Source organism: Phocoena sinus, chromosome 10 (genome assembly GCF_008692025.1).
Source record: "Phocoena sinus isolate mPhoSin1 chromosome 10, mPhoSin1.pri, whole genome shotgun sequence".
Taxonomy (NCBI): Eukaryota; Metazoa; Chordata; class Mammalia; order Artiodactyla; family Phocoenidae; genus Phocoena; species Phocoena sinus.
Genome location: NC_045772.1, coordinates 15,754,433 through 15,776,556, shown reverse-complemented (window position 1 = coordinate 15,776,556; position 22,124 = coordinate 15,754,433). Strand labels below are relative to the sequence as shown.

The window sequence follows — 22,124 nt, the reverse complement described above, 5'->3', positions numbered from 1 at the left end:
TCTTTAAATTTAGGTCGTAACTGGATTTCATTTGGGGTATAAAAAGAGTTCTGCAACCAAAAAAAATTTTTAACAACCACTTTCTTCTCGTAAAGATAATAAATCTTTATGAAAGAATACTCATAAGTATATGTATAAAAATACTTAAGAGTATTCCTTCATAAGGATCTATCAACCTTTAACAAATCCCCTATGTGTAAAGATTTGTATTGTTTGCAGTTGTTTGCTGTTTTACATAGTAATACACGGTGAATTTTCTTGTAAAATCTTTGTAGATAAATTCCTGAAATTCATGGGCCAAGGGGATTTTCAAAACTTTAGGGTTTTTTGTGTATATCATATGTATTTAAATTTATATGTATTACCAAACTGACCTTCAGAAGAATAGTGCTAGTTTACACCTCTCAAACCCCTGGGATTTCACTTTTTAAAATCTTTACCTACTTTACAACTCAGTTGTCACAGAAAATGCAGATGTTTGGTTTTGGTTTTAACTGTTTCAGTAGGTATTTTTATGACTGTTCATTTACAATTTACAAAAAAACAGAAAATTAGGGTTTTTTTGAGGTTTAGCAAATTAGTGTGATTTGTTCATTTTAGGTTCATGCCTCAATGTTAAATTCCTGCCTGGAAGCCAATGCCATCAAGCAGATTAATTCGGAGATTCCTTTCCATTCATTAGGAAATGTAGCTGGCCTTATTTCCACATGTGGTGTTCTGTTTGTCTCCCTGCCTTCCTCCCTCTTTCTCTCCCTTTCCTGAAGGTAGTATGTTTAAAAAAGTCAAATTATTCCTTTTATAGGACCCAAAATCAGTTCTAGAAAAGTTAATTGGAGTCTTGTCTTCTTCTTGCTTCAGCACTTTGCTAAATCTCCCTGTTTATGGAGGAAAGCATGTTATTCTAGAGATCCCTTACTTAGCATACATTCCCTTCTGCAGTGCTTCCTAGGTATCAATGCAATGTAATGAGAAAATACAAGGACCAACACACATGTTAGAGCCAGACAGCCAAGTGCAAACAGAGAAGTAGTACAAGTATCTGAGTAGTCAAAGGATGCTATCTGAGTGAGATAAGACAGTGAGAGTATCTATAGGAGTTAATTGAGAAAGTCACATCGTAACAGAAGAGATTAGCCCCATAATGATTTTAGAGACTTTGAAGGAAGTGTGAAAAAAGGACTTGACATTATTTAATTAAAAATAAAGCTTCACGCTGTACCATGTTTTTTAACTGAGTCATTTTTTCAACATTTATTATTGAGTGCCCAATATGTGCAAAGTTCTGTATTAGGCACACAAGATGCAATATAAAGCATCTCTGCCCTCAGAGAACTAACAGTCTCATAGGAAAAACAGACATGTAAACAGATGGATATATAACTACTTGTCACATTATTTACTATTCTTCTCTATATTTTCTATATGTTTGAAAATAAAAAAGAATCAACTCAGAAGTGCACAGATGCTACAAATGCCATATATTCTTGATCTTTGGGGGTATGTCTGACCTCACTGGCATAGTCTTTCTGCTAAGCAACATACCTAGCACAGAGTAGGTGTTCAATGAATATTTGTTTTATGAGAAATAAAATGTGATACAGTTTGCTATCTGTATAGTGGAAGTATATAAGAGAAATAGCCAAAGTGACAGAGAGGAGGGAAAGTTTATGATACCTTTTAAATTTTCAAAACTACTAATTTTTCTAGAAACCTAAAACATTTAATAACATTGTTTAGAGAGCAGATTCTAGCCTTTTTGGAGATACAGCACACTATTTTATAACATTTATATTTCCTTTTGTAAGTTAATTCAAAAAAGCATTTATTACTTTATGCCCGGCACCATGTTAAATGTAAAAGATGTGGAGGTGGAATACTTAATCTTTGCCTGTAGGGAACATATGCAATTTAGTAGGACAAATAACTGCAAAATGGCTAGGGTAAGACATAGAGTGAAATACTACCTGATGTATAGCTATATTTCCAAGTAAGAGTGCATGTGTACGTTTGTGGTTGAGTGTGTATTTGTGTTTCACTTTGTGTAGAATTGAAATTGAATTTTCATAGGACAAGTTTCCTAAACCTTCTTGAAGTAATGAGAACTACCCTGGGATAACAAAACCACTTTAGGACTCATTGGTGTGAGGTATTCTCCTCTCAGACTTTTTTCTCAGGCATTGATTAGATTGGTTGAAGTGTTAAATGAAAAAGGTATGAGGATATTGATACCTTTACCAAACAAACGTGAAAATCTTCCACAGGTTGCACAGGAGAAGAAAGCAATAGTACAGCAGTGGAATCTATGAATAAGAAACAAAGCCTGTATAAAAAGACTCCCCCACCCCCCCACCCCCGCCAACAAAGATCCCAAAGAGTTTCATGAGTTTTTACCTCTCTTTTAGTGTTATCTCATTTTGATTTCTACTGTCACAACAAGCCTGCTTGCTTTCTCTTTTTTCCTCCTCTGTCTTAGGGATTTTTTTGCCTTCTCAACCTTTGGAGATAGTAGGATTACAGAGGAGAGACTGTTGATGCCCTAAAGATATCAAAACTAAGCTCATGGGCTTCCCTGGTGGTGCAGTGGTTGACTCCGCCTGCCGATGCAGGGGACACTGGTTCGTGTCCCGGTCCGGGAAGATCCCACATGCCGCAGAGCGGCTAGGCCCGTAAGCCATGGCCACTGAGCCTGCACGTCCAGAGCCTGTGCTCCGCAACGGGAGAGGCCACAACAGTGAGAGGCCCGTGTACCGCAAAAAAAAAAAAAAAACAACTTAGCTCGTGAAGAAGTAAATGACAGTTGTATAAACTGTGTATATTGTTTTAAAAAGAGCAATTATATTTACTCTTTCAAGCATCTGTATGATAGGAGGAGTATACACATTTGACAAATGAGGACACTAAAGATCAAAGAGTTCAAATTGTTTATGTAAAGTCACCCAGCAGAGCAACCAATAGTAGGAAATAGTGTACACTCTGACCTTTGTTAAGTAAGACATTTTAAATGATAGCTCTCATTCAACAAATATTTATTGAGACAGACTAATAGAATAAAGAATCTAGAAATAAACCTACACATATACAGTCAACTGATTTATGATACAGGTAACACTGAATTGCAGTGGGGAAAAGGTGGGCTTTTTAATCAGTTAAAAATGAATTTAAATCCCTACCTTATTACCATACAGAAAAATTAATTTGAGATGGATAAGAGACTTAAATGTAAAAGGTAAAATGATAAAGCTTTTGGAAAGAAACAGAAGATTATCTTCATGACTTTTTTTCAGTACACGGGCCTCTCACTCTTGTGGCCTCTCCCGTTGAGGAGCACAGGTTCCAGACACACAGACCCAGCAGCCATGGCTCACAGGCCCAGCCACTTCACCGCAATGTTGTATCTTCCCGGACTGGGGCATGAACCCGTGTCCCCTGCATTGGCAGGCGGACTCTCAACGACTGCGCCACCAGGGAAGCCCCATGACTTTATTTTAAACAAGTCAAACATTTCTTAAATAGGCAAAGATTTTTAAAACAGGACAAAATAAAGATCAAACCATAAAGGAAAAATTGACAAATTGGTCTTCATTAAAATTAGTTCATCAAGAGAAGAAAGTAAAAAACAGGCCACCAAATGGGAGATGATATTTTCAACACATATATGCAATAAAGGACTCTACCTAGAACATATTCAAGTCCTACAAATAATGTCAATTAACCCTACAGAAAAATATGCAAAAGGCTTGAACAGGCACTTCATAAAAGAGCTATTCAAATGACCGGTAGACATAAGAAAAGGTGTTCAACTTTATCAGTTATCAGGAAAATGCATAATAAAATCTCTGCACATCCATGAGAATGACAAATTTAAAAGGCTGACAATACCAAGTGTTGGTGCAGCTGTAGAGCAACTGGTGGGAGTGTAAGCTGGTATAAACACTTTGAAACACTGTTTGGCAGTACCTTCTAAAGTCTGTCATATGTATATGCCCTACGACCCAGCATACCAAATGACATATAAGGAAGTATGTTCATAGCAGCACTCTTCAGTATAGTCCAAGTGTCCATCAAGAGTAGGATGGATAAGTGAATTGTAATATACTCACTGTATTCAGCAGTGCTTTCTTTTTTTTTTTAACATCTTTATTGGAGTATAATTGCTTTACAATAGTGTGTTAGTTTCTGCTTTATAACAAAGTGAATCAGCTATACATATACATATATCCCCATATCTCCTCCCTCTTGCGTCTCCCTCCCATCCTCTCTATCCCACCCCTCTAGGTGGACACAAAGCACCGAGCTTATCTCCCTGTGCTATGTGGCCAGCAGTGCTTTCTTAACCTAACTGTGAGGGACCAGATTTCTTTCCCTAGCTGTCGGAATGGAACTCTTGTATAATACAATATTACACACAATGTCAGACTGCTTGAAAAGTTTCTAAATGTTCAGGTGTACCTTCTGTACTCATGACTTTGCAGATTAGTGGCAAACAAGGGTGTGGACCAGTAGTGGTCCACAAACAACTTTGAATAGCACCACTCTCAAGCAGTGAAAATGAACAAACTGCACCTGTACACAACAACATGGATGAATCTCACAACCAGATACAGAAGGGTCTATATTTTATGATTCCATTCACTTAAAATTTGTGACAACAAAAATCACTAACCCATGATGTTAAATGTTAGAATTACAGTTGAAGAGCAGATCTGTCATTTGAAGGGGTCATGAGGGCAATTCTGGGGTTCTCAATGTTGGTGTTGCTTTGTTTTCATGCTGGTTGTATGGACATGCTCATTTTGTGAAAATTTATCTAGCTGTACACTTATGATTTGAGCACTTTTTTGTTTGTTTTACTTTTCATTTACATTAAAAATTATTGAACACTTTGTTAAACACATGCCCTCTAAAACTTGTGAAGGTACTAGATGAATGGAGAAAACAATGCATACGTAAGTAGGTAAACAAATGTGGAATTACAGATTATGATTTCCTGAAAGAAATCATAGCAAGATACAATGATAGAGATAATGAAAAAAGGAATCTACCTAAATAAGGTGGTCAAAGAAGGGGCTTCTCTGAGACCTGGAGGATGCAAAGGAGTCATTGATACTAAAAGTAGAGGCACACAATCCCGGGACTTCAGTAGTTGTTTTGAGTAAAGAAATAGAATTTAGTGGACAGTAAAAGAGGACAGGCAGACCTACAGGGTACAACTGGGGAATTGGTGTCATGAAAATTGGGACAGGAGGAAAGGGGATGGAAGGAAGTAGGATTTTCACTTACAGTTGCAAATAGTGGAAGGACCAAAATGGAGTTTTGCAGGGGGCTTGTCAACATCAGCATGAGAGGAAAATGATTGTGATATTTAAAATAAAGGAAAATCTAGTTTAAAAGGAAGTGCATTCCTAGTTAATTATCAAAACCAAGGAAAATATGAACTTCTTAAGAGTTAAGTAATGGATGAGTTTCACATGCATTTCAGTGTGCTTCATATAATGTGGGATATGTAAAAGTATATTTGCATATTAGAGAATTTTGATTCAGGCATTTGAAGATAGATGGCAAGTGGAACAGTGTTCATTCCAAACCCTTAGTGTCTCTAGCATTCCACCGGTCCCCCTCCCCAAAACGCAATAATTTCGTTATCACTCATTTCAGCTCTATCAGTCTTACCTTTTGTTTCCTTTCTACCTCATCCTTCCCCTCACCCTCAAATATTTCACTGAAAGTACTAAGCATTTTCATGTGTATCATCTTCTTTAATTTAATCCTTTTACAACCCTAACAATCTCATGTTTGTGGAGATGCATATGGGGAAACTTTGGCTTAGAGAAGCCATATGACTTGCCTAAGGTCACAACCTAGACTCTTGACTCTAAGTAAAGTGCTTTTTCTGTTATGCCACTGAGACCTTCATCTCTTCCAAATCTACACATGATGGTGTTATTTTAAAATATTGTTATCCACATTGTGAGTAATGAAACTGTGCTATTGTTTGTTAGATTTTATAAAAGACATCTTCCTAGAAGGGCTGAGTTTTATATATGAATATAGGCTATATATGTATAATATGTGAATATATTTCACTTTACACAGACTTGAAATCAATTATGTATATACAGAGCTTTAAAAATTTTAATAGCTTTTGAAGTAATTGGAACCTTCCTGAAATATAACATACCCAGGATCTGATTATAATAGATAATTATCACTAATTTCATGTCTTCTTAATTACTAAAAATTTGGAAGAAGAAAGGTACAACCTTGATTCAGATGATTAAAAAAATTGTAGTGGCCCAAGATCTCATGATAAATTAGGAGGTAAACCAAGTGATTATTCAGAGCTCAGCTTATTTCCTATTATTTGCCTTCCCTCTGACTCTGTGTGTGTCTAATACCACTACCAATGAATAAACATTGGGAAAATAGGAGATTAAACTCAAGAGTGCTTATTTTTCATCACTTGCTGGTCACTTTGGAGAAACTAGGAATAAGATTTGGAGGAACTAGGAGATTAAGAAGATTCATTAAAATGAAGTTGATAGATTATAGATTTTAATCCATTGTTTTTGAAAGTTAAGAGATAAGACATTTTTATTAAGGATGTACAACCCGCTTCTAAAATACTGATAGTATTATATCTGTTTGAATTTTTATAATGACTCGTAAACTGGAACAGTATACTATCCAACAAAACAATCTAGACTTTCTGGAAATGGAAAAGATCCCTAGTTAAATTAAATCTTATGGACAGGTAAAACAGAGTAGGTAATAATATATGGATGCTGATCATATTTCTCTTTGCCTGACATGTCATAGGGGAAGGATAGATCAACAACTTATGGTTTCAGCCATTTCTGGCAGTGGCTGTAGCTGTTCATATGAGATGATGACAATTCACTTAGTTAATACTTGGGAATTCTTCCTAGAATATCCTGACTTCTATGATGTATGGCATAAGAATAACTGTTTTGGGTGTTCGATGGGCCATAGGATGACTCCCAGGGTTGTAGTAATGTACCGGACTTCTTCATTAAGGCATTCATTCAATCCCCAATTTTTCCTCACCTCTCTTTTATTTGCCATAGGGTGATTCTCATCAGTTTCGTGTCATGGCAGCTGTTCTTCGCCATTGTTTACTAATCGTAGGTCCAACTGAAGACAAAACAGAAGAGCTACACAGGTAGGTAACCTCTACTGATATTTCAGTGAAAGACATAATAAGTTCTTATTGTTTTTATGCATCTAATTTTAATTGTTATGAACACAAGAAAGTGAAAATATTACAGTAAACCGGGTAGCTGGTAGGTCAGAAATCATTACTAGGCCCTGATGAGAAATTTTCATTCTTTGACTTTGTTATATTAAGCCCCAACAAGAGAAGAGAATTTGGCATTTGTTGCATTCAACAATAAAACCCAGAACGATAATAATAGCACACAGTTACTGAATACTGTGTGTGGCATTATGCTAAGTGCTTTATAAAGATTAACTTCTTTTAATCATCACACCAACCTTATGAGGTAGGTACTATTTTTCCCTTTCAATACATGATGAAACTGAGTCATAGAAAAATCAAGCAGTTTCTCCAAGATTGTTCAACCCTAATAAGTGAAAGAGCTTGGGGTTGAACCCTGATTTTAATTACTACACTTAAACTAATACTCTCACTATTTTCATTGTAAGAGTATTTACCAAAAAGTATATCTTAAGCAACATTAATTAAATTTTTAAAACTTATTATAAGATTTGGGCCACAGTCTCAAGTATTAAAAAATAGTTCAATTTTTGTGACTTGCCTATTAGAGCTGTTATGGACTGTTGTTAAAAGTTATCATTCTCAGGGCTTCCCTGGTGGCACAGTGGTTAAGAATCCACCTGCCAATGCAGGGCACATGGGTTCGAGCCCTGGTCTGGGAAGATCCCACATGCCACAGAGCAACTAAGCCCATGCACCACAACTACTGAGCCTGCACTTTAGACCCCACGAGCCACAACTACTGAGCCTGGGCTCTAGAGCCCATGTGTCACAACTACTGAGCCTGTGCTCTAGAGCCGAGAGCCACAACTACTGAAGCCCCTGCACACAGAGCCCGTGCTCCGCAACAAGAGAAGCCACTGCAACGAGAAGACTGCACAGCAACGAAGAGTAGCACACGCTCGCCGCAACTAGAGAAAGCCCACGCGCAGCAATGAAGACCCAATGCAGCCAAAAATAAACAAATAAATAAATAAAAATTTTTTTTTAATTATCATTCTCTGAGAACAGCTGAAGCAGTATTAATGCATCTTGCTAGTTCTCTTACTATTTTGTATCAGGTTTCTAGTAACAAGTCCTCTGACTTTAACATGAGATTGCTTGTGGCACTTTATTCTATAAGAACACAAATGGCATTTTAAACAATTCAAATAAATTTCAAATCTGCAAACAAATAACTTTGGCATTAAGTCTGCTTTACAAATAATTTAAAACTGAGTTCTTAGTAGAAATTACCTTTTGAGCATTTATAGTATTCTGTTTTCCACAATATGGCTTAAATAGAAATACAACCAGAGTGTAAAGTGAAACATACCCTTGTTCTTTTTCAGTCATATCCATATTATTTTAGTTATGATTGGCAGTTTATTATTTGATATTGTACTGAGGTTGTTGGTAGGTTATCTTTATGTACTCTGCCCTGCAAGTCTTCAAAAGTCTTCAAAAGATTGTTTTCTTTAAAATTAAAAAGTATACTTCTTTCTGCAGCTACAGATCAAAATTTCCTTTAATTTTCTTGAAGCTGTGTCTTTAAAAATAATCAGATTAACTGCAATAAATCATATCCTCTAAAAAGATTTTATTAAGCAATTTTGTCTGACTAATTTTTTATAATCAAGAGACACTAGAAATCTAGCTATTCAAACTTAAAACTACAAGAAAATGGGTTTATAAGCCCAGGTATAAATGTATGTATGTATTTATTTATTTTGGAAATTACGTATCACAAGTTAAATGGCATTCATACAAGGATGTGAGAAGAAAGTGTTTTGATGGGAATTGTTACAGTAGTCACAAAAACATTGCTAAGGCTTTCTCTGAAGAGTGAATTTAATATTTTAAAACAGTACCCAGTATTCGTAAAAAGAGAGCAAAACTGTAAAGAGGTTTTAACACTCAGATTTTTTTAAAGTATAGATTTCTTTATTTTACTTTCTGATGATGTTTGCTTTAAATATTTATTTTTCTTAAATAAATTTAAAAGAGATTTTTCTTTAAATTTACTTCTATAAGTTGCTCTGATAAAATATCTGTTAGCTACATTGTAAATAAGAAGGAATACCCCTAGAGCCATAGACAAGATTTATATGTATTGCTAAAAGGCTTTCCTGGGAGATTGAGGTTGCTGCTGACATGACAGTTTATCTGGACTGGCCCTGCATGTCCCTTTAATCAGAATTAAAGTGATTAGTATCATTTGAGCAGTAATGACTCTAAGCTAATCCATTTAAATGCAGAAAAAATACTATACCAACCTCAAAGGGCTATTTTAAGAACTTTACTAGAATTGTAATATCTACTAAATCCTGCCCATTTGTAGTGACCCTGAAAAGAGTTTGTGTGTGTGTGTGTGTGTGTGTGTGTGTGTTTAAGGCATCATTTTAAAAATAATCAGAATGTTTCAAGGTAACATCTCAGTCTATTTTTTTTTTTTTTTTTTTTTTTTTTTTGCGGTACGCAGGCCTCTCACTGTTGTGGCCTCTCCCGTTGCGGAGCACAGGCTCCAGACGTGCAGGCTCAGCGGCCATGGCTCATGGGCCTAGCCGTTCCACAGCCTGTGGGATCTTCCCAGACCGGGGCATGAACCCGTGTCCCCTGCATTGGCAGGCGGACTCTTAACCACTGCGCCACCAGGGAAGCCCCATTCCATTTTTTAAAGTTAATATTTAAGTTTGTTTTTTGCTTTTCTTTTTTAAGGAAAAATGTAATGAAAGAGGTAAACCTAGATAGTGTGGTGTATGGTTATGCATTGTCATCAAACTCAAAGGGTTGTAATAATGATTAAATGAGAAATTAGTAAAGCCATCCATCCCTGGCACTGAGTAAGCTCTCAGTAAATGGGGGAGGAGCTGCTACTGCCACTGCCACAACAGTACAGCCACTGCTACTTCTGTTACTATTATTATAATGAGCATATTAGCTTTAAGATCCAATGTTTAGTTCTAAAGCTCCTTTTTAAGGTTTATTGAATTTTTTTAACATCTTTATTACAGTATAATTGCTTTACAGTGGTATGTTAGTTTCTGCTTTATAACAAAGTGAATCAGCTATATATATACATATATCCCCATATTTCTCCCCTCTTGCGTCTCCCTCCCACCCTCCCTATCCCACCCCTCTAGGTGGTCACAAAGCACCGAGCTGATCTCCCTGTGCTATGCACCTGCTTCCCATTTGCTATCTATTTTACATTTGGTAGTATATATAAGTCCATGCCACTCTCTCACTTCGTCCCAGCTTACCCTTCCCCCTCCCCATGTCCTCAAGTCTATTCTCTACATCTGCATATTTATTCCTGTCCTGCCCCTAGGTTCTTCAGAACCATTTTTATGTTGTTTTAGATTCCATGTATATGTGTTAGCATACAGTACTTGTTTTTCACTTTCTGACTGACTTCACTCTGTATGACAGACTCTAGGTCCATCCACCTCCCTACAAATAACTCAATTTCATTTCTTTTTATGGCTGAGTAATATTCCATTGTATATATGTGCCACATCTTCTTTATCCATTCATCTGTTGATGGACACTTAGGTTGCTTCTATGTCCTGGCTATTGTAAATAGAGCTGCAGTGAACATTGTGGAAGTTTATTGAATTTTCATGTTTTGTTTAGGAAGCTATTTCTTTGTATATATTGCGATTGTGTAGTGAAATCTGTTTTCTGTTAATTTTCTCAAGCCAGATGCTTGGTAGGCATGTCAGGAGCCTGTTAAGGTACTCTAGGAGATGAGTGGGTCAAAAAATGGCTTAGCAGCAGTTTTTCTGATATGTTGTCTGTGTAAGACAGTGCCTTTTTCTTTTTTCCCTAGAGAAATCAGGAGAACATGGACATAGAGATAAAATGAGTTAGTTCACAAAGATAGCTGACCTTGATGTCGACTTCCTTTCCACTAATCAGCATCTTATGTAGTTTCTACAATCTATTTGTTCTATTTCATTTCCTTTTGTCTATACTTATGGTAATAAGTAAATTGTTGGTGTGATCCACCTTTTTGGCTCCATTAAAAGACATCCTAATTCTGTCCAATTCTAATATCTGCCTGAGAGTATTTTGAGCCCTCTTGTCCATAATCAGTAAGCTTATGCATAAACACGTAGCCAAAAAAAAGTTGCATGTGGATGTGGTTGTGATTTTGTTTTATTTGGAGAGAAGGGGAAAGATGGGGATGGCCTATACACTAGAGAAGAAAGGAGAGGGGAGGACCAGATCTGATTTAATTTCTTGCAGCTTTTCAGCATAATTTCTTTCACGCAACACATTGGCATCTACAAAGCTTTTTTTTGTTTTGTTTTGTTTTACCCAAAAGAGCCAGTGTTATTTAAAAAGTACTTACCTCCCTGGAGATTGGTTCAAGATGGTGGAGTAGAAGGACGTGCGCTCACTCCCTCTTGTGAGAGCATGGGAATCACAACTAACTGCTGAACAGTCATCGATAGGAAGACACTGGAACTCACCAGAAAAGATACCACACATCCAAAGACAAAGGAGAATCCACAATGAGACGGTAGGAGCGGCACAATCACAATAAAATCAAATCCCATAACTGCTGGGTGGGTGACTCACAAACTGGAGAATACTTATACCATAGAAGTCCACTCACTGGAGTGAAGGTTCTGAGCCCCACGTCAGGCTTCCCAGCCTGGGGGTCCAGCAACGGGAGGAGGAATTCCTAGAGAATCAGATTTTGAAGGCTAGCGGGATTTGATTGCAGGACTTCAACAGGACAGGGGAAACAGAGACTCCATTCTTGGAGGGCACACACAACATAGTGTGCGCATTGGGACCTGGAGAAGGAGCAGTAACCCCATAGGAGACTGAACCAGACCTACCTGCTAGTGTTGGAGGGTCTCCTGCAGAGGTGGGGGGTGGCTGTGGCTCACGATGAGGACAAGGACACTGGCAGCAGAAGTTCTGGGAAGTACTCCTTGGCGTGAGCCCTCCCACAGTCCACCATTACCCCACCAAAGAGCCGGGTAGGCTCCAGTGTTGGGTCACATCAGGCCAAACAACCAACAGGGAGGGAACCTAGCCCCACCCATCAGCAGACAAGCAGATTAAAGTTTTACTGAGCTCTGCCCACCAGAGCAACACCCAGCTCTACCACCATCAGTCCCTCCTGTCAGGAAACCTGCGCAAACCTCTTAGATAGCCTCATCCATCAGAGGGCAGAAGCAGGAAGAACTACAGTCCTGCAGCCTGTGGAACAAAAACCACATTCACAGAAAGACAAGATGAAAAGGCAGAGGGCTATGTACCAGATGAAGAAACAAGGTAAAACCCCAGAAAAACAACTAAATGAAGTGGAGATAGGCAACCTTCCAGAAAAAGAATTCAGAATAATGATAGTGAAGATGATCCAGGACCTTGGAAAAAGAATGGAGGCCAAGATGGAGAAGATGCAAGAAATGTTTAACGAAGACCTAGAAGAATTAAAGAACAAACAAACAGAGATGAACAATACAATAACTGAAATGAAAAATACACTAGAAGGAATCAATAGTAGAATAGCTGAGGCAGAAGAACAGATAAAAGACCTGGAAGACAGAATGGTGGAGTTCACTGTTGTGGAACAGAATGAAGAAAAAAGAATGAAAAGAAATTAAGACAGCCTAAGGGACCTCTGGGACACCATTAAATGCACCAACATTCACATTAAAGGGGTCCCAGAAGGAGAAGAGAGAGAGGACCTGAGAAAATATTTGAAGAGAGAGATTATAGTTGAAAACTTCTCTAACATGGGAAAGGAAATAGCCACCCAAGTCCAGGAAGTGCAGAGAGTCCCAGGCAGGATAAACCCAAGGAGAAACACGCCAAGACACACAGTAATCAAATTGACAAAAATTAAAGACAAAGAAAAATTCTTGAAAGTAACAAGGGAAAAATGACAAATAACATACAAGGGAACTCCTATAAGGTTAACAGCTGATTTCTCAGCAGAAACTCTACAAGCCAGAAGGGAGTGGCATGACATATTTAAAGTGATGAAAGGGAAGAAATTATACCCAAGATTACTCTACCCAGCAAGGATCTCTATCAGATTTGATGGAGAAATCAAAAGCTTTACAGACAAGCAAAAGCTAAGAGAATTCAGTACCACCAAACCAGCTTTACAACAAATGCTAAAGAAACTTCTCTAGGCGGGAAACACAAGAGAAGAAAAGGACCTACAAAAACAAACCCAAAACAATTAAGAAAATGGTAACAGGAACATACATATCGATAATTACCTTAAACGTGAATGAATTAAATGCTTCAACCAAAAGACACAGGCTTGCTGAATGGATACAAAAACAAGACCCATATATATGCTGTCTACAAGAGACCCACTTCAGACCTAGGGACACATGCAGACTGAAAGTGAGGGGATGGAAAAAGATATTCTGTGCAAATGGAAATCAAAAGAAAGCTGGAGTTGCAATACTCATATCAGATAAAATAGACTTTAAAATAAAGAATGTTACAAGAGACAAGGAAGGACACTACATAATGATCAAGGGATCAATCCAAGAAGAAGATGTAACAATTATAAATATATATGCTCCCAACATAGGAGCACCTCAATACATAAGGCAACTGCTAACAGCTATAAAATAGAAAATCGACAGTAAGACAGTAATAGTGGGGGACTTTAACACCTCACTTACACCAATGGACCGATTAGCCAAACAGAAAATTAATAAGGAAACACAGCTTTAAGTGACACAATAGGCCAGTTAGACTTAATTGATATTTGTAGGACATTCCATCCAAAAACAGCAGATTACACTTCCTTCTCAAGTGCACACAGAACATTCTCCATGATAGATCATATCTTGGGTCACAAATCAAGCCTCAGTAAATTTAAGAAAATTGGAATCATATCAAGCATCTTTTCTGATCACAATGCCAAGAGATTAGAAATGAATTACAGCGAAAAAGTCGTAAAAAACACAAACACATGGAGGCTAAACAATATGCTACTAAACAACCAGGAGATCACTGAAAAAATCAAAGAGGAAATCAAAAAATACCTAGAGACAAAGGACAATGAAAACATGACAATCCAAAACCTATGGTATGCAGCAAAAGCAGTTCTAAGAGGAAAGTATATAGCAATAGAAGCTTACCTCAAGCAACAAGAAAAATCTCCAATAAACAATCTAACCTTACACGTAAAGGAACTAGAGGAAGAAGAACAAACAAAACCCAAAGTTAGTAGAAGGAAGGAAATCATAAAGATCAGAGCAGCAATAAATGAAATAGAAACAAAACAGTAGCAAAGATCTATAGAAGTAAAAGCCAGTTCTTTGAGAAGATAAACAAAATTGATAAACCATTAGCCAGACTCATCAAGAAAAAGAGGGAGAGGACTCAAATCAATAAAATTAGAAGTGAAAAAGGAGACGTTACAACAGACACCGCAGAAATACCAAGCATCTTAGGGTACTACTACAAGTAACTCTGTGCCAGTAAAATGGACAACCTGGAAGAAATGGACAAATTCTTAGAAAGGTATAACCTTCCAAGACTGAACCAGAAAGAAATAGGAAATATGAACAGACCAATCACAAGTAATGAAATTGAAACTGTGATTAAAAATCTTCCAGCAAACAAAAGTCCAGGAACAGATGGCTTCACAGGTGAATTCTATCAAAAATTTAGAGGAGACCTAACACCTATTCTTCTCAAACTCTTCCAAACAATTGCAGAGGAAGGAACACTCCCAAACTCATTCTATGAGGCGACCATCACCCTGATACCAAAACCGGAGAAAGATACTACAAAGAAAGAAAATTACAGACCAATATCACTGATGAATATTGATGCAGAAATCCTCAACAAAATACAGCAAACAGAGTGTAACAGCACATTAAAAGGATCATACACCATGATCAAGTGGGATTTATCCCAGGGATGCAAGGATTCTTCAATATACACAAATCAATCAATGTGATACACCATATTAACAAATAGAAGAATAAAAACCATATGATCATCTCAATAGATGCAGAAAAAGCTTTTGACAAAATTCAACACCCATTGATGATAAAATGTCTCCTGAAAGTGGGCATAGAGGGAACCTACTTCAACATAATAAAGGCCATATATGACAAACCCACAGCAAACATCATTCTCAATGGTGAAAACCTGAAAGCATTTCCTCTAAGATCAGGAACAAGACAAGGATGACCACTCTCACCACTGTTATTCAACATAGTTTTGGAAGTCCCAGCCATGGTAATCAGAGAAGAAAAAGAAGTAAAAAGAGTACGAATTGGAAAAGAAGAAGTAAAACTGTAACTGTTTGAAGATGAGATGATACTATACATAGAGAATCCTAAAGATGCTACCAGAAAACTACTAGAGCTAATCAATGAATTTGGTAAAGTTGCAGAATACAAAATTAATGCACAGAAACCTCTTGCATTCCTATACACTAATGATGAAAAATCTGAGAGAGAAGTTAAGGAAACACTCCCATTTATCATTGCAACAAAAAGAATAAAATACCTGGGAATAAACCTACCTAAGGAGACAAAAGACCTGTATTCAGAAAACTATAAGACACTGATGAAAGAAAGTAAAGCTGATACAAACAGATGGAGAGATATGCCATGTTCTTGGATTGGAAGAATCAATATTGTGAAAATGCCTATACTACCCAGAGCAATCCAGAGATTCAGTGCAATCCCTATCAAATTACAAATGGCATTTTTTACAGGACTAGAAAAAAAAATCCTAAAATTTGTATGGAGACACAATAGACCCCAAATAGCCAAAGCAGTCCTGAGGGGAAAAAAGCGGAGCTGGAGGAATGAGACTCCCTGACTTTAGACTATACTACAAAGCTACAGTAATCAAGACAATATGGTACTGGCACAAAACCAGCAATATAGATCAATGGAACAGGATTGAAAGCCCAGGGATAAACCCACACACCTGTAGTCAATTAATCTATGACAAAGGAGGCAAGGATATACAATGGAGAAAAGACAGTCTCTTCAATAAGTGGTGCTGGGAAAACTGGACAGCTACATGTAAAAGAATGAAATTAGAACATTCCTTAACACCATACACAAAAATAAACTCAAAATGGATTAGGGACCTAAATGTAAGACTGGACACAGTAAAACTCTTAGAGGAAAACAGAGGAAGAACGCTCTTTGACATAAATCACAGCAAGACCTTCTTTGATCCACCTCCTAGAGTAATGGAAATAAAAACAAACAAATGGGACCTAATGAAACTTAAAAGCTTTTGCAAAGCAAAGGAAACCATAAGACAAAAAGACAACCCTCAGAATGGGAGGAAATATTTGCAGACAAATCAATGGACAAAGGATTAATCTCCAAAATATATAAACAGCTCATGCAGCTCAATATCAAAAAAACAACCCAATCCAAAAATAGGCAGAAGACCTAAATAGACATTTCTCCAGAGAAGACATACAGATGGCCAAGAAGCACATGAAAAGCTGCTCAATGTCACTAATTATTAGAGAAATGCAAATAAAAACTACAATGAGGTATCACCTCACACCGGTTAGAATGGGCATCATCAGACAATCTACAAACAACAAATGCTGGAGAGGTTGTGGAGGAAAGGGAATCCTCATGCACTGTTGGGGGGGAATGTAAATTGATACAGCCACTGTGGAGCACAGTATGGAGGTTTCTTAAAACACTGATAATAGAATTACCATATGACCCAGCAGTCCCACTACTGGGCATATACCCAGAGAAAACCATAATTCAAAAAGACACATTCACCCCAATGTTCTTTGCAGCACTGTTTACAATAGCCAGGTCATGGAAGCAGCCTAAATGCCCATCCACAGACAAATGGAGAAAGAAGATGTGGTACATATATACAATGGAATATTACTCTGCCATAAAAAGGAACGAAATTGGGTCATTTGTAGAGATGTGGATGGACCTAGAGACTGTCATACAGAGTGAAGTAAGTCAGAAGGAGAAAAACAAGTATCGTATATTAACGCATATATGTGGAACCTAGAAAAATGGTACTGATGAACAGGTTTGTAGGGCAGAAATAGAGACACAGACGTAGAGAACAAATGTATGGATACCAAGGGGGGAAAGTGGGGGTGGGGGTGGTGTGATGAAATGGGAGATTGGGATTAACATATATACACTAAAAATGTATAAAATGGATAACTAATAAGAACCTGCTGTATAAAAAAATAAATAAAATTGAAAAACTGAAAAAAAAAAGTACTTACCTCCGGGCTTTTTTTTGTTGTTCTTTGTTTAAACCAATTCATTTTATCTCACATATTTAAGGGGGCAGTTTAGTACCTAATGACACCTCATTACAGTGCAAAGCATAATGTCTGTTTTTTCTAGCTTTATTGAGACATAATTGACATATAACATTGTATACATTTAAGGTGTACAGTGTGTTGATTTGATACACATATTGCAAAATGTAAAATGTAAAAAAAGTAAGCATGTCTTACACATGGCAGACTTCTAATAAATGTTTGAAAATTGAACCATTTCATTTTGGTTTATATTTATTAACTGAGCACTTACTATGTGTTAGGCACTATGTTGAGCTCTAGAGGCTACGAAGGTGAATACAGTATAATCTTTGTTCTCCAGGGCTCACCAACTAGGGGGTAAAAGAGGCTGCTAAGTGAATAAGTGCACTTGTTTTGATGAGTGTTGTGTTAGACATAAACAAGTTTATATAGGTATACAGAAAAAGGAGAGTTCGGAGAGATTGGGGAGAGGGTTTTTTTCTTTTTGTTTTTAAAGCTCTTAGCTCTTTAACCTAATTCTCGCTGTGAATAACAGTTATCTAGGTGAACAGATATTATCTGAACTATAGCTGAGTACCATGCTAGGTTCCTGAAGGATTCCACACCATAGTGCGTAGTCTGGAGGAACATAGAGTATAAATGGGGAAACAAGACATGAATATTATGAAAAGTTAAATAACAATCAAGAAAAGAATAGAAGAGATGTCACAAGATAGTTTTTGAGTAGTTTCCCAGTAAATTAATTATCCAAATAATAATTGCTAATAGAATTCAGATAACATGCTCACTATGGTCTAGCATGATGAGGAAAGTCTTCCTCACTCATACTGTACCTGTTCTCCATCCTCATCCAGACCTCTGGTCCCCTGGTGATTCCTTTTTTTCCTACCTGTAAGCCTCCTTAAGGTTTCCTTTCTTCCCTCTCTATTCTAAAGCATTGGTTCATCATTTGGTTCATCTCTCTCTACTCCCTAATTGTCCTGTCCTGCCAGTGTTCAAGCACCTAACCCCAGATCTGTCAGACCACCTTCTTTCTCCAGTTCTAAACTCAAGCTGCTCTGTCCTGTAGGAAAGTTTTACCTAACCTGACAGATCGGTCCATCCTTTCCACTGCACGCAGAGTTGTTTTTCAAAAAGTAACTCTGCTTAGAATCCTCTTGTGGCTCCCCTCTGTCTTTATGATTAAGAGCAAACTTATTTTGTCACTATGCATTTATTAATGATCCGCAAACGCATCTGGGAAATTTGTTTTTCTGGCTTCTGCACCTACTCCTTTGCCAGCACAACTCTGGTTTAAGGTCATCAGTAACCCATTTGGCCATAACATGTATCTCATCATGACAATCCCCTTTATAATCCCCCTTCCCCACTCTACACACTCGTACACACACTTTTTTTGTCTTATGCCTACTAAGGCCCTGTCCTTTAGAGGCCTTGTCCTTTGCTTTAGACTTAGGAACCTGTTTTCATTTCCCCACAGACACCATATTCTCTCATTCTTCCAGATATTTGCTGTTCCCTCCTATAGTATAGTATGTCTCCTGTTCAAAAGCTCCTTAATAGCTGCCATTTACTATGTACCAGGCAGAGTGCTTTGCATGCCTTTTTTCATTTAATCCTCACATCAACCTGATGGGATAAATTTATTTCCCTTTACTTTAGAATTAAGGACACCAAGGCCTAGAATAGGTCATGTAATTTGCCCAAGGCACACATTTCTAGGAGGCAACTTAGAATTCAACCCATTGCTTTACAAATTATGTTATGCTGTCTTCTCTTAGGAAAAGGAGCATATTTTATTTATTTTTGTATACTTAGCATCTAGTACAAAGCATAGTAAATATTTGTTGAGAATAAAGTGAGACTTGAGCTAATCTTAAAGAATGAGATCATTCTAAACAGGAGAAAACATGGACAAATACAGAAATGAGACTATGTCTACAGCGTACTTAGAGAACAATGACCAGGTCCCTATGGGTTAACACTTTGCCACCTGGATTTGCTGTTCCAGTCTTCTTTTGCCCTTTGCAGTAAACCTCCTCTAGGTATCGACTATCTGATTCTTCTACTATTCTCTCTTGAATCTAGTCTACTCAGGTTTTAGTCCCACTACACCAGAATGGCTATTATTAAGGTCACTTCTGTGTTTCTAAATCCAGTCACTTGATCTGTTCACATCATTTGACCACATGTGATCACTCCATTCTTACTGATATACTTTCTTCCAGGATACCATCCTATCTTGGTTTCCCTCCTACCTCACTAGTTGTAATTTCTTCCTCTCCCACTCAGCCTCTGGATGGTAGAGTGCCCCAGGCCTATCTCTCATAGTCTCTCAATCCACACTCACTCCTTTACTGATCTAATCCAGTCTTGGTCTTTAAATACCATCTACATGCTAATGACTCCTAAGTTTATATCTCTAGTCCAGATCTCCCTCCCTGATCTCCCTGACTCTTACAGTTAACTTCCTGTTAACGTCTCCATTTGGAAGTATAACAGACATTCCAAACTTAACATATCCAAGATTACACTCTTACTCTTCCCCTAAAATGTTGCTTCTCCTGCAGTGTTTTCAATTTATGGCAACTCTAGCTTTCCACTTGCTAAGGCTAGAACCTTGGATTCTCACACCCCACAACTAGCCTATCAGGAAATCTTCAAAATGTATCCAGATCTGACCACTGCACTGTTACCACCGTGTTCATTCACCTGAGTTATTATAATAACACCCTAACTGGTTGGCCTTCCTCACCTTTGACGTCCTACTAGTGTTAGACCCAAACGGTCTACGAGGGATTCCAACTCGCCCAAGAACCGCCAAGAGTCGAGAGCCGCTGCAACACGCAAGAGGTTTATTAGGAGCCGATGCACCGGGGTTCCCTGAACCTCATGCAGGAGGCCGATGGGGAACCCCTAAAAGCGGAATCACATACTTTTTATAGGTTTATTTACTCATAGGGCGGGTATATTCTCACAATGATTGGGTAAATGTGGTGACTTTTGAATTCATTGGCTTAGGAACTTTTGTCCCACCTTCTGGCCGTTATAGTTGTCTGTTCATTGTGGCGGTTAGGGCGTATACCTGTTACGGGCAACTGGAAAATTACCCGCTGTCTGGCAAGTCCCCGTCAACTGAAAAACTCCAAGAATTGGTTTCGATAGGGAGAAGGAGTGGCGCACGATAGGGAGAAGAACTGGTTTCGATAGGGAGAAGGAGTGGCGCACGATAGGGAGAAGAATTGGTTTACGGGAACAAGTGAGGGGGTGGAAAGTCCCTAAAGGCCCCACATTCCCCCCCTTTTTTTTTGTAACTAATTTCAATCATGGAATTTCAGTTTCTTTTTGCGAGTTTTGGTATTGTTGCCTTAGCATTAAAACTTGTACCGTACTAATGCGTTCTCTAATAAAGGCTATCAGGCGATTCAGAATGCATGGTCCAAAAGTTAAGAGCAACAATAAAATAATGAGGGGCCCTAACAAGGTGGAAACTAAAGTAGTAAGCCAGGGAGATTTATCAAACCACGATTGAAACCATCCTTTTTGATTTTTCCTTTCCTGTTGTCTTTTGTCCAGGCGCTCCCTAAGTTTGTCCATAGTTTTGGTAATAGCCCCAGAATGATCAATATAAAAACAGCATTCTTCTTTTAGTGCAGCACATAGTTCGCCCTCCTTAAGGAACAGCAGATCTAATCCCCTCCTGTTTTGCATTACCACCTCTGAAAGCGAGGTGAGGGATTCTTTTAACTGAGTTATGGAACTTTCTAATGCCCGGAGGTCAACATCTACAGCTTGCCTTAAGGCATCATAATAGTGGGGTTTTGGATGAGGGCTGTTGTACCCATTCCTACCCCGGCTGCCATTCCTAGTCCTAGGAGTACAGCCAGGGTGAGTGTTATGGGTTCCCTCTTAAACCTTCCTCTGCCCTCATATTCATCTAGAAAGGATGAATCTGAATGATAAATGAGTCTGGGGACCAGCTGAACTAACACACAAAAATCGGTTGAAGCTTTAAGGACCTCTAAAGAAATGCAGGGGGTCAATCCTGTGTTACATGCCCACCATCCATCCGGAGGAGGGAGGAGATACCCTGAGCCCTGTGGGAGGCTTAAATTGGCACAAAGATGTCGGTGGGACGAGGGGGGCGTTCCTACACATGTACCGTTTCCTAATACTGAGGCCAGGGTCAATTTACTATTTCCTTCTTGTTTCCATCGACATTGATCTGGAGTGTTAACATTATTATAATTAGAATTATATCCTATAGCATCATAATAAGGGGGAGGAGCAGCATAGCAAAGCCAACATGATTTGGTAGCCTCCGGGTTTGTGGCATTTAAAACCTCAAAAGCCGCCTGGACCAATGAGAGCATTCGGTCCCGGGGGGTCTTGGGCTTGATTGTTATTCCTTTTGGCTCAGAAGTTTGGTTTCTTATCTCTGGTAACGCTGTGGGAGGGGCCAAAGGTAGCGAAGACTGCCCTATCTCAGGGTTGGGGCTTATAGGAACTGGAGTAGGGGTTTCAATTTTTAGTTTGATGGTCATTAGTAATCCATCATTATATCCTTCTTTATAAAACCTGATTCCCCATGAATGGCCATTT

General features: G+C 38.1%; 1 protein-coding gene across 5 annotated transcripts in view; it reads left to right on the top strand.

The window, feature by feature from the left end:
* RIC8B (RIC8 guanine nucleotide exchange factor B) overlaps positions 1-22,124 on the top strand; it is a 128,076-nt gene that overhangs the window by 45,906 nt on the left and 60,046 nt on the right. For all 5 annotated transcript variants that reach the window (XR_004351764.1, XR_004351765.1, XR_004351766.1 and 2 more), the window contains exon 4: positions 7,086-7,180. Coding sequence is in view for 2 of the 5 variants with exons in the window: in XM_032645623.1 (XP_032501514.1) it covers positions 7,086-7,180 (95 nt within the window). In the remaining 3 variants the exon portion in view is untranslated. The remainder of the gene's footprint in view (positions 1-7,085; positions 7,181-22,124) is intronic.